Source organism: Vitis riparia, chromosome 2, assembly GCF_004353265.1.
Source record: "Vitis riparia cultivar Riparia Gloire de Montpellier isolate 1030 chromosome 2, EGFV_Vit.rip_1.0, whole genome shotgun sequence".
NCBI lineage: Eukaryota > Viridiplantae > Streptophyta > Magnoliopsida > Vitales > Vitaceae > Vitis > Vitis riparia.
In genome coordinates, this window is record NC_048432.1 from 15,324,821 (window position 1) to 15,337,683 (window position 12,863).

The 12,863-nt window shown below is 34.7% G+C and overlaps 3 protein-coding genes across 5 annotated transcripts; all 3 read right to left on the reverse strand.

Annotated features, from left to right (window-relative positions):
• Window positions 1–1,486: 1,486 nt before the first annotated feature.
• LOC117932529 (geraniol 8-hydroxylase-like) lies at window positions 1,487–3,232 on the reverse strand. Its single transcript, XM_034853806.1, has 2 exons — window positions 2,324–3,232; window positions 1,487–2,169 (listed from the first exon to the last, which is right to left on the reverse strand). Exons 1-2 carry the CDS (start codon window positions 3,215–3,217, stop codon window positions 1,564–1,566), a joined length of 1,500 nt encoding a protein of 499 aa, XP_034709697.1. The 5' UTR covers window positions 3,218–3,232; the 3' UTR covers window positions 1,487–1,563.
• Window positions 3,233–5,268: 2,036 nt separating this feature from the next.
• Window positions 5,269–8,048, reverse strand: LOC117926699 (geraniol 8-hydroxylase-like). 3 transcript variants are annotated; one of them, XM_034845942.1, is made up of 4 exons: window positions 7,891–8,048; window positions 7,594–7,773; window positions 6,248–7,246; window positions 5,269–6,093 (listed from the first exon to the last, which is right to left on the reverse strand). In XM_034845942.1, the coding sequence occupies exons 3-4, from the start codon at window positions 7,139–7,141 to the stop codon at window positions 5,488–5,490; spliced, it is 1,500 nt and encodes a 499-aa protein (XP_034701833.1). In that variant the 5' UTR covers window positions 7,142–7,246; window positions 7,594–7,773; window positions 7,891–8,048; the 3' UTR covers window positions 5,269–5,487. The 3 variants fall into 3 exon arrangements, with proteins under 3 accessions (XP_034701833.1, XP_034701825.1, XP_034701840.1); XM_034845934.1 differs by having other exon boundaries at window positions 7,862–8,048; XM_034845949.1 differs by having other exon boundaries at window positions 7,669–8,048.
• Window positions 8,049–10,253: 2,205 nt separating this feature from the next.
• Window positions 10,254–11,054, reverse strand: LOC117905466 (cytochrome P450 76C2-like). Its single transcript, XM_034818380.1, has one exon. The coding sequence runs from the start codon at window positions 11,007–11,009 to the stop codon at window positions 10,455–10,457; it is 555 nt and encodes a 184-aa protein (XP_034674271.1). The 5' UTR covers window positions 11,010–11,054; the 3' UTR covers window positions 10,254–10,454.
• Window positions 11,055–12,863: the final 1,809 nt, after the last annotated feature.

Sequence of the window (12,863 nt, forward strand, 5' to 3'; positions counted from 1 at the left end):
ACTTATTGAAGCGGATATAATCGCAAAACGAACTGTCCGTATTCCTATGAACACGAGCTATTAATGGTCCGTCTTTTTATGAACACGGGGCAAATCATCTCCTCATGAACACAAACGATGGTCCGTGTTCTTATGAATACGAACATTGATTCGTGTTCTTATGAACACGAACAGATAGCTATAATCAGTAATTTAATTAATTAACAAATTATATACGTAAATGATACTTTATTTTTATACATTTAAATTTTCTCCTCGTGGCATTTTGCTTCATCCTAATTTTTTCTTTCGTTTTAATAAAATATTGTAAATATAATTTTCATTCGGTCCCCTTATATTAACAAAAATATATTTTAATCTTTTAAAAATAAAAAAGTAAAATTAATCATGATATTGTTAAATAGACCCTATTTCCTCTCTCAATATCAGACTCACTAAAAAAGAAAAGATAGGAAAAATAAAAAGATGAGACGGGAGGTGAAGCCTCAAGGCCGCGTGAATATTGCAGCACCAGATGAAGCAGCGGCCAACTTTGATGGCTTCCAACCCCAGCCTCGCCATTTACATTTATGGTGATTAAGAGTGTGGGCAAGAATACGATGAAACCCATTTGCTTCCAAGAGTGTCTCCATTTTGTGGACCCTGCATGCAGTGGTGGTGGAGGCTCAGATTCCTCCATGGCCATGCACTTGTTCAGAAAACCAACGAAATGATATAAACATGAGAAAGAAAAATGAGGAAGAAAACAATAATGGCCGTTCAAATCAGGTTAATGGTTGGTAGCAGGTCAGTTTACATTATTGAAAAGTTTTAAACGCTCATGCCTTGTGCTTTTTAACATTTTCAACGTGGAGATGATAGAATCTGAGTAATCATGATCAAATTTTCCTACTCTCTGGACATCATTTTTGTTTTTCATTTACCTAAAGCGTTTGTAAACCCACTGGCCTTTCGGGTCAAAGCACAAGCCAGCCCGCATCTGAGCCCGCCCAGTTCGATCCTTTAGGGCCGAGCTTGGGTTGATTTTTTAAGGCCACTACCGACCCATGGCTGGACCAAGTGAGACCGAAGGATTAAAATAAAAAAATTATAAATATTATGCTTGAGATGGGAAAATTCCAGAAATAGTGTACAATCATAAGACTACTTTTATATTATTTTTATTTTCATATGTAATTATGTATATCAATTGACTGTTTTACCCCAAACCGAGGCTTAACTTGGGGTGGGCCGAGTCTTTGTCCAACCGATCCTAATAGAAGCTCTGAAAGTGAAGAGAGTAGAAAGTTTCTTCTAATTAGAGAGCACGGAATTTGTTTTTTTCATTCGCATTCTCCATACGAGGAACAAATATTTATGAATGAAGATCGACTCTTCAATTGATAGATGTAAAGATAACCTCTGCTGCTATTCATGGAAGCATGCATATTTGATAGATTTACTTGTTTATTTAACACTATGAAAGAACTGGACTGACATGTCTAGGTTATGACAACACAGCTTAAAACCCAGCAGAGCACCCAAAGAAACAGGAGATTACTTCAGCACACAAGATTAACAACTTCAAACCCGTACAGGTAGAGCTTGCAGGGGCTGAGCCTTTTGTAAACTAATGCCATATCTTTCTTCCATGTTCATGTTCTCCGGTGTCACCCCATCTTCAAGTTTCCAATCATAGGAGTGAATGAGCGAGGCCAGCATCAAGTGAACCATCCGGATTGCCAATGGCAGCCCAGGACAGATTCTCCTGCCAGCACCAAACGGAATCAGCTCAAAATTCTGGCCCTTCACGTCCATGTCCAACCCCAAGAACCTCTCTGGCACAAATGAGTTGGGGTTCTCCCATGTGTTCGGGTCTCGACCTATAGCCCATGCGTTCACCAGCACCTGTGCATTCTTTGGGACTGTGAACCCTTCTATATCTGTGTCCTCTTCAACTCTGCGTGGGAGTAAAAATGGAACTGCTGGGTGCAATCGGAAGGTTTCTTTCACCACCGCTTGCACGTAAGGGAGTCGAGTGATGTCTGATTCTTTAACCTGTTTGTCTTGGCCGATGGTTTGCAGGAGTTCCATTCGGGCTTTCAAAAGTTTTTCAGGGTTGTGTAGCAGCTCTGCCATTGCCCATTCCAATGTGCTCGAGGTTGTGTCAGTCCCCGCAACAAATAAGTCCTGTAACATAATCTCTGGGTGCCTTAATAGACCTGAATATAGTGTTTATTTGGCCAACTGCTATTTGAATCATTAAAAACCAAACCAAATTCATAGCGGGAATATGAAGCAAGGAAGAAGAAAGAAATTTTAAATGGAGATAGAAGATACTAACCAATAACAAATGTTCCATATGATTTCTTTCAATCTCATTGCTGTTATCTTCACTTATGTTGAGAAGAACGTCTAACACATCACTGCTAGCTATTGAACCTTGAATTTTTCTTAGCTGTAACCGTTGCTTGATCATTCTATCAAAGATCTCAATCATCCTTCCAAAATAAATTGTCAAACGACGCCTTATACCTTGTGGATCAATCTGTCTGAGCACCGGAAAATAATCTACCAAGTTGGGTTTCCCAGCTTCCTCCATCACACCACGCACCAACTCTTTAAACTCTTGTGCAGTCTCAGAAATTGGATCAACAAGATCCACAGAAAATATGGCGTTGGATAACAAGTTGAGACTAGTTCTAAAAGCTTCTCGGCATATATCTACAGGACCACCAGCTTGGCAACTCTGTTCAACATTCGCAAGAAGCTCTTGCACTTTCTGGTGGCGGAGATGGGTGTTAGAGTCTAGTTTTTGAGAAGTGAATAAGTGCGAATTGCATGTCCTTCGAAGGGCTCTCCAAGTTGTTGAAACAGGTATCCAGGCCATCGACAGTTGGTTGTGGTTTGCGGCTCGGATGGCATCAGGGATGGATCGGTTGCAGAAGGAGAGATCCTGCTTTTGGAGGACTTCTTTGGCCATGGGGGCAGAAGAGATGACTATTGTGGTTACATAGCCAAGTTTGAGAGTCATAATTGGGCCGTAAGTTTTTGCAAGGTTGGCGAGGGACTCATGGGGCCTGTTACCCAGGTTTAAGAGGTTTCCTATTATGGGAAGCGGAACTGGTCCCGGAGGAAGTTTGTAAGCAGTATGTTTGCTTCCTCTTCTGGCTGAAAACATGATGTAAATTGAAGTCCAAGGAGCAAGCAAACACAGCAGACAACTCAACAACTCCATATCTCTCTTCCTCTTTCGCTATGGTCCCCAACAAGCAGTATCTCTCAACTTTTACGTTCTGATTTCTTAACTTCTATATACCAACGGGCAAGAATTTTCTTTGTTACTATGAACACATACCTGTTAAAACCCCGAAAAAAAAAAAAAAAAAGAGAAACCCAATTTATATTCGGATTGAGTTATTTAACTAATCAGTTGTTTATCAATGCTTTCATAAGATTAATTAAGAAGATTCATTTTTCATTTTCTATGTATCTTTTGCACAACTGATCATTTGAAAACAAAGAAATACCCATTAATTAAGTAAAATTCTACTTTCTCTCTTACTATCTACTAATTAACTTGACCGGTGATCATTGCTATTAGTGCTGGTATTATCAGTTCATACTAGTCAATTTTCCATTGCATCTTCTCAAGTGATAGAAACAACCATATACGCGAGTGATAGAAGATAAAAAGGCCTTGCATTGTACCCATTAGAAAGCGATACTCATTTTCTTTTACCACTGGCAATTCCCACTTGAAAGAGAAAGATATTTTGTAAATTGTAACCCAAAACGAAACCGTGGTTGGTGTGCAAACGAACCTAGGTCCGAGTCCTTTTGTTCCTCCATTCCAACTCCGAGTGAACCGTCTCCATCTCCAGCAGAATCACCCAAAAATCTACAAGGGAAAGAACCTGAAAATGCCCCTAAATGATCAGCAGAAGAGCCTCCGAATAGAGTGGAAGGAAATTAAAGGTATCCAAATAGCGGACCAAGCCCGACGAGTTCATTCTAAAGTTCTCACCTGTCACCTCGATCCCAAGGACGTGCTCAATAACAAGCAAGATGAAGACCCAATACGCAAAAGTAAATGATCAAACAATAACACAAAGCAGGAGGCAACAACTCCCTTTCTAAAACCAAATTATATAGGAAAAAAAAATAGAGAAAGATAAAGTACCGGATACCGCCGAGACCAGCAGAGGGGCATCCGATCCCAGCCCCATTGCTGAAACTTATATAATAATTTTTTTTTCAGTCTTCCAAAACAGGGCGGCTCAAACGTTTTAATCGCCTTACTGTTAAATCGGTTGATTCAATGAATTTTGTATCAAAGTTTCATGTCTAAAGTCTAACTATCACTTGATTTTGCTTTGTTAAACAGAAAAAAGGAAAACATCTCCAACTAATTTGATTGCTTTTTGAGAAAATAATGAAATCTTTTGAATGAATTTATGTTAGACTTTATTTGGTTGGGGCAAGCCGTACAGAGCAAGAAAATTTTGGGAACAGTATATGATATATGTCAGAGAAAGAATAAAATATTTTGGGAAGAATAGAAGCGAGCTAGCCGTTGGATGCCAGAGAAAGAAGAATTTTTTTTGGGAAATGGATTCTCACTTGAATTCAAGTGAAGCATGTGCAAAACGACAACTATCTTTAACGACAACTATCTTTAATTCATAATTTCAAAATATTTATTATGTTATATATGTTTAGTTATTATTTATCTTTAATTAAAATAATAAAATTTTAATTATTTTCTCAAAAAAAAAAATATTTTCTATTTGAAATTAAACATTTAAAATTGAAATAAAATTGAATTTTTATTTGATTAGAAAATTACTAAAGAACCTCTCTCTCCTCCCTCCACTTGGCAGTCTCAAGTCTCTAACTCTCAGTTCAACCGATCCTAATAGAAGCTCTCAAAGTTGCGAGATAAGAGAGTTTCTTTGTTAGAGAGCATGAAATTTGCTTTGAGTTATATGATTAAAAGTGTTGAAAATTCAAAATTTGAAATTAACGATGCTTTTTTTTTATTTATATATCTCATTTTAATTAAAATGTCTTGATATTTTATAGTAAAAATAATATTAATTTTGTTTGAAAATTTATAAATAGTAAAAAATATTTATATAAAAAATAAGTTGCTTTAAAAAATATATATATATAAAGTAACCGGATTCACAATTTTAAAATTATTTCATCTTTTTTAATCAAATATTTCATTTGTCTCTTCATGGATATCGCTTTCTCTGTGTTGGAACAAATATTTTGGAACAAATATTTATGAACGATGATTGGCACTTCAATTGAAAAATATAAAGATAACCTATGCTGCTATGCATGGATGTATGCATATTTGATAGCCATTTAAGTGGAAATTAGAAAGACTCCCGAGTTTATTTAACACTAGCAGAACTGGACTGACATTTCTAGTTAATGATAACACAGCAGAGCACCCAAAGAAACAGGAGATTACTTCAGCACACAAGATCAACAACTTCAAACCCGTACAGGTAGAGCTTGCAGGGGTTGAGCCTTTTGTAAACTAATGCCATATCTTTCTTCCATATTCATGTTCTCCGGTGTCACCCCATCTTCAAGTTTCCAATCATAGGAGTGAATGAGCGAGGCCAGCATCAAGTGAACCATCCGGATTGCCAATGGCAACCCAGGACAGATTCTCCTGCCAGCACCAAACGGAATCAGCTCAAAATTCTGGCCCTTCACGTCCATGTCCAACCCCAAGAACCTCTCTGGCACAAATGAGTTGGGGTTCTCCCATGTGTTCGGGTCTCGACCTATAGCCCATGCGTTCACCAGCACCTGTGCGTTCTTTGGGACTGTGAACCCTTCTATATCTTTGTCCTCTTCAACTCTGCGTGGGAGTAAAAATGGAACTGCTGGGTGCAATCGGAAGGTCTCTTTCACCACTGCTTGCAAGTATGGGAGTCGACTGATGTCTGATTCTTTTACCTGTTTGTCTTGGCCGATGGTTTGCAGGAGTTCCATTCGGGCTTTCAAAAGTTTTTCAGGGTTGTGTAGCAGCTCTGCCATTGCCCATTCCAATGTGCTCGAAGTTGTGTCAGTCCCCGCAGCAAATAAGTCCTGTAACATAGTCTCTGGATGTCTTAATAGGCCTGAATATAATGTTTATTTGGCCAACTGCTATTTGAATCATTAAAAACCAAACCAAATTCATAGCGGGAATATGAAGCAAGGAAGAAGAAAGAAATTTTAAATGGAGATAGAAGATACTAACCAATAACAAATGTTCCATATGACTTCTTTCAATCTCACTGCTGTTATCTTCACTGATGTTGAGAAGAACGTCTAACACATCACTGCTAGCTATTGAACCTTGAATTTTTCTTAGCCGTAACCGTTGCTTGATCATTCTATCAAAGATCTCAATCATCCTTCCAAAATAAATTGTCAAACGACGCCTTATACCTTGTGGATCAATCTGTCTGAGCACCGGAAAATAATCTACCAAGTTGGGTTTCCCAGCTTCCTCCATCATACCACGTACCAACTCTTTAAACTCTTGTGCAGTCTCAGAAATTGGATCAACAAGATCCACAGAAAATATGGTGTTGGATAACAAGTTGAGACTAGTTCTAAAAGCTTCTTGGCCTATATCTACAGGACCACCAGCTTGGCAGCTCTGTTCAACATTCGCAAGAAGCTCTTGCACTTTCTTGTGGCGGAGATGGGTGTTAGAGTCTAGTTTTTGAGAAGTGAATAAGTGCGAATTGCATGTCCTTCGAAGGGCTCTCCAAGTTGTTGAAACAGGTAGCCAGGCCATCGACAGTTGGTTGTGTTTTGCGGATCGGATGGCATCAGGGATTGATCTGTTGCAGAAGGAGAGATCCTGCTTTTGGAGGACTTCTTTGGCCATGGGTGCAGAAGAGATGACTATTGTGGTTACATAGCCGAGTTTGAGAGTCATAATTGGGCCGTAAGTTTTTGCAAGATTGGCGAGGGACTCATGGGGTCTGTTACCCAGGTTTAAGAGGCTTCCTATTATGGGAAGCGGAACTGGTCCCGGAGGAAGTTTGTGAACAGCATGCTTTCTTCCTCTTCTAGCTGAAAACATGATGTAAACTGAAGTCCAAGCAGCAAGAAAACAGAGCAGACAACTCAACAACTCCATGTCTCTCTGGTTCCCAACAAGCAGTATCTCTCAACCTTTACGTTTTGATTTCTCAGCCTCTATATACCAACGGGCAGGAATTTCTTTGTTACTATGAATATACACCTGTTAAAACCGGGAAAAAAAAATGGAGAAACCCAATTTATTTTCAAATGGAGTTATTTAAGGAATCAGGTACTTATCAATGTTTTCATAAAATTAATAAAGAAGATTCTTTTTTCATTTTTTATGTATCTTTTGCACAATTCATTTTCAAAACAAAGAAATACCCATAATTAATTAAGGAATATTCTACTTTCCTACTATCTACCAACTTTTGACCGGTGCCAATTGCTAGAAGTGCTGATATTATCAGTTCAAACTAGTCAATTTTCCATCGCATCTTATCAAGTGATAGAAACAACAATATACGACAGTGATATTTTGTAAGAGAAAATACCATTTTCTCTTACCACTTGTGATGCCCACTTGAAAGAGATCGATATTTAGCAAACCAAAACGAAACCGTGGTTGGTGTGCAAACGAACCTAGGTCCAAGTCCTTTTGCTCCTCCATTCCAACTCTGGGCGAGCCGTCTCCATATTCATCTCCATCTCCAGCAGAATCACCCAAAAATCCACGAGGGAAAGAACCTGAAAATGCCCCTAAATGTTCAACAGAAGAGCTTTCAAATAGAGTGGAAGGAAATTAAAGGTATCCAAACGGCGGACCAAGCCCTACTAGGTCATTCTAAAGCTTTCACCAGTCACCTCCAAAGGACGCGCGAGCTTAATAACCAGCAAGATGAAGACCCAATACTCAAAGTAAATGATCAAAGAAAAGAAAAATGAAGGAAGCCAAACAACAACTCGCTTTCCAAAACCAAATTGTGCCCAAGAAGACCAAGTCTCACTTTCTTTTGCTAGTCTACTTTGGAGAGAGCCGCCTATATGCCCACTACAACACGAAGACATTATAGTCCCCCTATCTTGCACGGCTGCACCTCATATAATATCTTTTTTGTCGTCTAAAAGAGGGCGTCTCAACTCAATCGATCCTTTTAAATTTTTAATTGTCTATACTGTCAAATCGGTTGATTCAGTGAATTTTGTATAAAAGTTTCATGTCCAAAGTCTAACTATTGCTTGACTTTGCTCTCTTTAAACAGAAAAAAGCAAAACATCTCCTACTAATTTAACTGTTTTTTTTTAAAAAAAAAAAAAGAAAAATATTTTGAATGATAGTAACTTAAACGTTACGCATGTATTTGTTTCCATAGATGATGTGTTGATTTTATTTTTGTCTTTCATGCTGTACTTATTAGTGGAGACGTGCTAGACTTTGTTTGGTTCTTTGCTAGATGAATGTATGGATTTTAGTCATTGCTAACGCGAGCAAGCCGAACAGAGCCAGAGAACAAAGCAAAAAAAAAAAAAATCCCACACTGCAAGGATTTGAACCGGAGATCAGAAAATGACATGGGTACCACTCGGCTACACTTTTTAAAGGTTAATATAGCAAATAAAAAAAAATTATTTTCTAAAAAACTTTATAATATTAAATAAAAACCATATAATATTTATAAATTTATAAATTTATTTAAAATTAAACAAATGAATTTTCTTTTTCTTTTTTTCAATATATTCACATTTAAATATTAATAAACATATTTCATTTAATAAAATTTAAAATATTAATACTTTTATACTTATACATGATTTACTTTGATAATATCAAATATTAAAAATAAATATTATTTATTTTTAATTTATTTAAATATATTTTTAAAAAATTTATAATTATTTTTAATTTTAATAGTATACAAATTATATATTTATTATATTATTGGATCAACTGTAGTTCGAATATTGAATCGTGAACTAATCATTTTTTTATGATCAGTTTAGTTTTTAAAACGTTATGAAAAATATGTGCAAAATGTAAACTATTTTTTTATATTTTAATTGATATTTTAATCCATAATTTAAAAATATTCATTATGTTATATATGTTTAGATATTATTTATATTTAATTAAAATATATAAAATTTTAATGATTTTCTCAAAAAAATTCTTTTTTTTTTTCAAAATTTTGTGTCGAAACTTAGTTTTTTTTCAATAATTTTTGTAGTTAACACACTACACTCCAATTGGCACTAAAGTTTTTTACTTTTAATTTATATTATTTTATTTTTATTTTAAAAATATATTTATCACTTTAATTTTTTATTTTAAAAATTTACAGAAAAAATTCCATTCACTTCCACTTCCATTTTGAAAATTTTAAGCCAAATACGGACCCATGGCTGGCCCAAGTGAGACCAGAGGATTAAAATGAAAAATTATAAATATTATACTTGATATACGGAAAAATACTAGACATGGATTGAAAATTTGATATACAAACATCATACCTACTTTTATATTATTTTTATTTTCAAATGTCTTAGCCCTAACCGAGGCTTAACTTAGGGTGGCCCGAGCCTACCAGCCCATCCATGAATGGTTGAAGTCTAGTATGACCCATTTGTATGTCATAAGAGAATGAGTCAATTATAATACTGCAAATTCTACTATTAATTGGTTTAATTTTTTAGTTTAAAAATAGAATTCAACACATCAAACATTATTTGATTTAAAGTTTATTAACATAAAGCGAAATTTCGAAAAATATAATTGTGTGTTTATCAACCTTAATAAATGTTGATAGTAATTGAGTTGATTTTTGAGTTTCATGCTGCTAGTTTTAAAATTTCTTAGATTCATTGTGAACCCTGGCACAACCTGACATGGGTTCACTTTTTGGTTTTTATTTTTTGATATTTGGTTTTGATTTGAAAATAATTATTTAAAATTGAAATAAAATTGATTTTTTATTTGATTTGAAAATTACTAGAGAGCCTCTCTCTCCTCCCTCCACTTGGGCAGCCTCAAGTCTCTGTTAACAAAAAGAAAAAAAAAAAAAAACACCAAAGGTTCAACCCTCTGTCCAACCGATCATAATCGAAGCTCTGAAAGTGAAGAGATATGAGAGTAGATGGAGAGTTTCTTTTTAGAGAGCACGGAATTTGTTTTTTCATTGGCATTCTCCATACGAGGAACAAACATTTATGAACGAAGATTGACACTTCAATTGAAAAATATAAAGATAACCTCTGCTGCTATGAATGGAAGCATGCATATTTGACAGCCATTTAGATTGGAAATTTGAAAGATTTACTTGTTTATTTAACACGAACTGGACTGACATGTCTAGTTAATGACAACACAGCCTGAAACCCAGCAGAGCACTGAAAGAATCAGGACATTACTTCAGCACACAAGATTAACAACTTCAAACCCGTACAGGTAGAGCTTGCAGGGGCTGAGCCTTCTGTAAGGAAAGTCCAAACCTTTCTTCCATGTTCATGTTTTCCGCTGTCACCCCATCTTCAAGTTTCCAATCATAGGAGTGAATGAGCGAGGCCAGCATCAAGTGAACCGTCCGGATTGCTAATGGCAGCCCAGGACAGATTCTCCTGCCAGCACCAAACGGAATCAGCTCAAAATCCTGGCCCTTCACGTCCATGTGCAACCCCAAGAACCTCTCTGGCACAAATGAGTTGGGGTTCTCCCATGTGTTCGGGTCTCGACCTATAGCCCATGCGTTCACCAGCACCTGTGCGTTCTTTGGGACTGTGAACCCTTCTATATCTGTGTCCTCTTCAACTCTGCGTGGGAGTAAAAATGGAAATGCAGGGTGCAATCGGAAGGTTTCTTTCACCACCGCTTGCACGTAAGGGAGTCGAGTGATGTCTGATTCTTTAACCTGTTTGTCTTGGCCGATGGTTTGCAGGAGTTCCATTCGGGCTTTCAAAAGTTTTTCAGGGTTGTGTAGCAGCTCTGCCATTGCCCATTCCAATGTGCTCGAAGTTGTGTCCGTCCCCGCAACAAATAAGTTCTGTAACGTAGTCTCTGGGTAGACCTGAATATAGTGTTTATTTGGCCAACTGCTATTTGAATCATTAAAAACCAAACCAAATTCATAGCGGAATATGAAGCAAGGAAAAAGATTTTATTTTTTATTTTATTTTTATTTTTTATGGAGATAGAAGATACTAACCAATAACAAATGTTCCATATGACTTCTTTCAATATCATTGCTGTTATAAAGTTTTCTTGGTTATAAAGTTTTCTTCTTCAAAAGTTATAATAAGTTATGGAAGTAATATAAATTCTAAAGTCGATTTTTCTAAATGAACATGATTTTTGTTTTACTAATAAGATAAAGTAATTTATTTTTGATTGGTCTAAGTTCATATATTTGAAAGGTTTTATATCTATTATAAAATTCAGAAAATTGATCATTAGGATGAGTCATTTCCCATTTTGGTCTTTGTTATGGAATTAATGGTTCTTTTTCATGTTTTACATATACATGATGGTAGGTGGGTACCATTAACTTTTTGATTTGAAATAAAGGTGATATAATTTCAAAACACATTACATTACATTATAATTTTTATTTTCATTGAAATATTTATTACACAATTTTTAGTATAAATAACATCACATTCTATTCATATAATCCACAAGGATATGAAAGTATTGTTTATGGTTTGCTTTCTTTATCTAATTTAATTTACCAAAATCCACTTTTACAATCTAACTAAAAAATATTTACAGCCTTGAATAAAATTAATTAAAGAGTCTTTATTTGGTATTTTATAAGCCTCGCCATTATTTAATATTTTATAATTAATTATCACCTTAGTTTTTACTTGTTTTTCTTCATTATAATTTTTAACTAAAAAGACTAATGATTTATGAGAATTAAAGCATTGTCTAATGAGATTATTTTGTAATAATTCTTCTATTTGGGTTTTAAACTTTTTTGTGTCTATGAGATTAGATGTTATATCTATTGTTTTTATTCTCGAATATGGGTTTTTTATTGGTATTTTAAAAATTGTTTTAATTCCAGTCTAATATTCTTTAGGGTTTTCACCAAGGATTTTCGTATTTTTTATATGAGATAAAAGTGTTTTTTTTTTCTTTTTAATTTAGTTGTTCTAAATAACTTTTTATTATACTATCTTCTTGTTTTTCCATTTTATTGATTTGATGAGAGATTAAATTATAAGATTTGGTCAATGTATTTTCTATATTTGTATAAACAATTATTGTGGTTTAGGATTAAAATTAACTTGGTTATTTTGTATCATTATGTTTTCAAATAAAGAATGAATAAAATTCAATCCTAAAATAAAATGATATAAATTTACCATAGGTACAAGATAGGTTTTATGGCAATACTAAGATTATATTATCAATTATAATTAGTATATTTAATATATATACTTAGTTATTGTTACTTTTTCTTAGTTATACTGAATTAATTCTTCTGGTTAAGTTAATGTTTATTGGTCTTTTTGAGGTATTAAGGTTTTAAATTAAATATTTTTACTAACTCCAATATATAACATAACATCTATTTTTAATTCTAAGGTTTTTAGTTTAATTGTTGTTGGAAATATAATAGACTTAACTTATTTTTCATATAATATGTTCTTTTATTTGTATGGTTGTATCTACAAGATTTATTAGTTCTTCTATTTTTTGAGTTTGAATCATTTTTGTTAATTCCTTCATAGGGGTGTTCTTCTTTGTTATCATCTCTAAATCTTTCCAAAAAGTATAAGGGTTTATTTTACTTTGTTAAAGTTGTATAAGGTTTTTCAAAATTAAAGGAGTTTTCTTAGGT

Coding starts and splice junctions, on each gene's coding strand:
- LOC117905466 (XM_034818380.1), bottom strand. CDS start 11,009: ATGGCAGAGCTGCTACACAACCCTGAAAAACTTTTGAAAGCCCGAATG.
- LOC117926699 (XM_034845942.1), bottom strand. CDS start 7,141: ATGGAGTTGTTGAGTTGTCTGCTCTGTTTTCTTGCTGCTTGGACTTCA. Junction 6,094..6,247: donor ATATGGAACATTTGTTATTG/GTTAGTATCTTC, acceptor ACTATGTTACAG/GACTTATTTGCTGCGGGGAC.
- LOC117932529 (XM_034853806.1), bottom strand. CDS start 3,217: ATGGAGTTGTTGAGTTGTCTGCTGTGTTTGCTTGCTCCTTGGACTTCA. Junction 2,170..2,323: donor ATATGGAACATTTGTTATTG/GTTAGTATCTTC, acceptor ATTATGTTACAG/GACTTATTTGTTGCGGGGAC.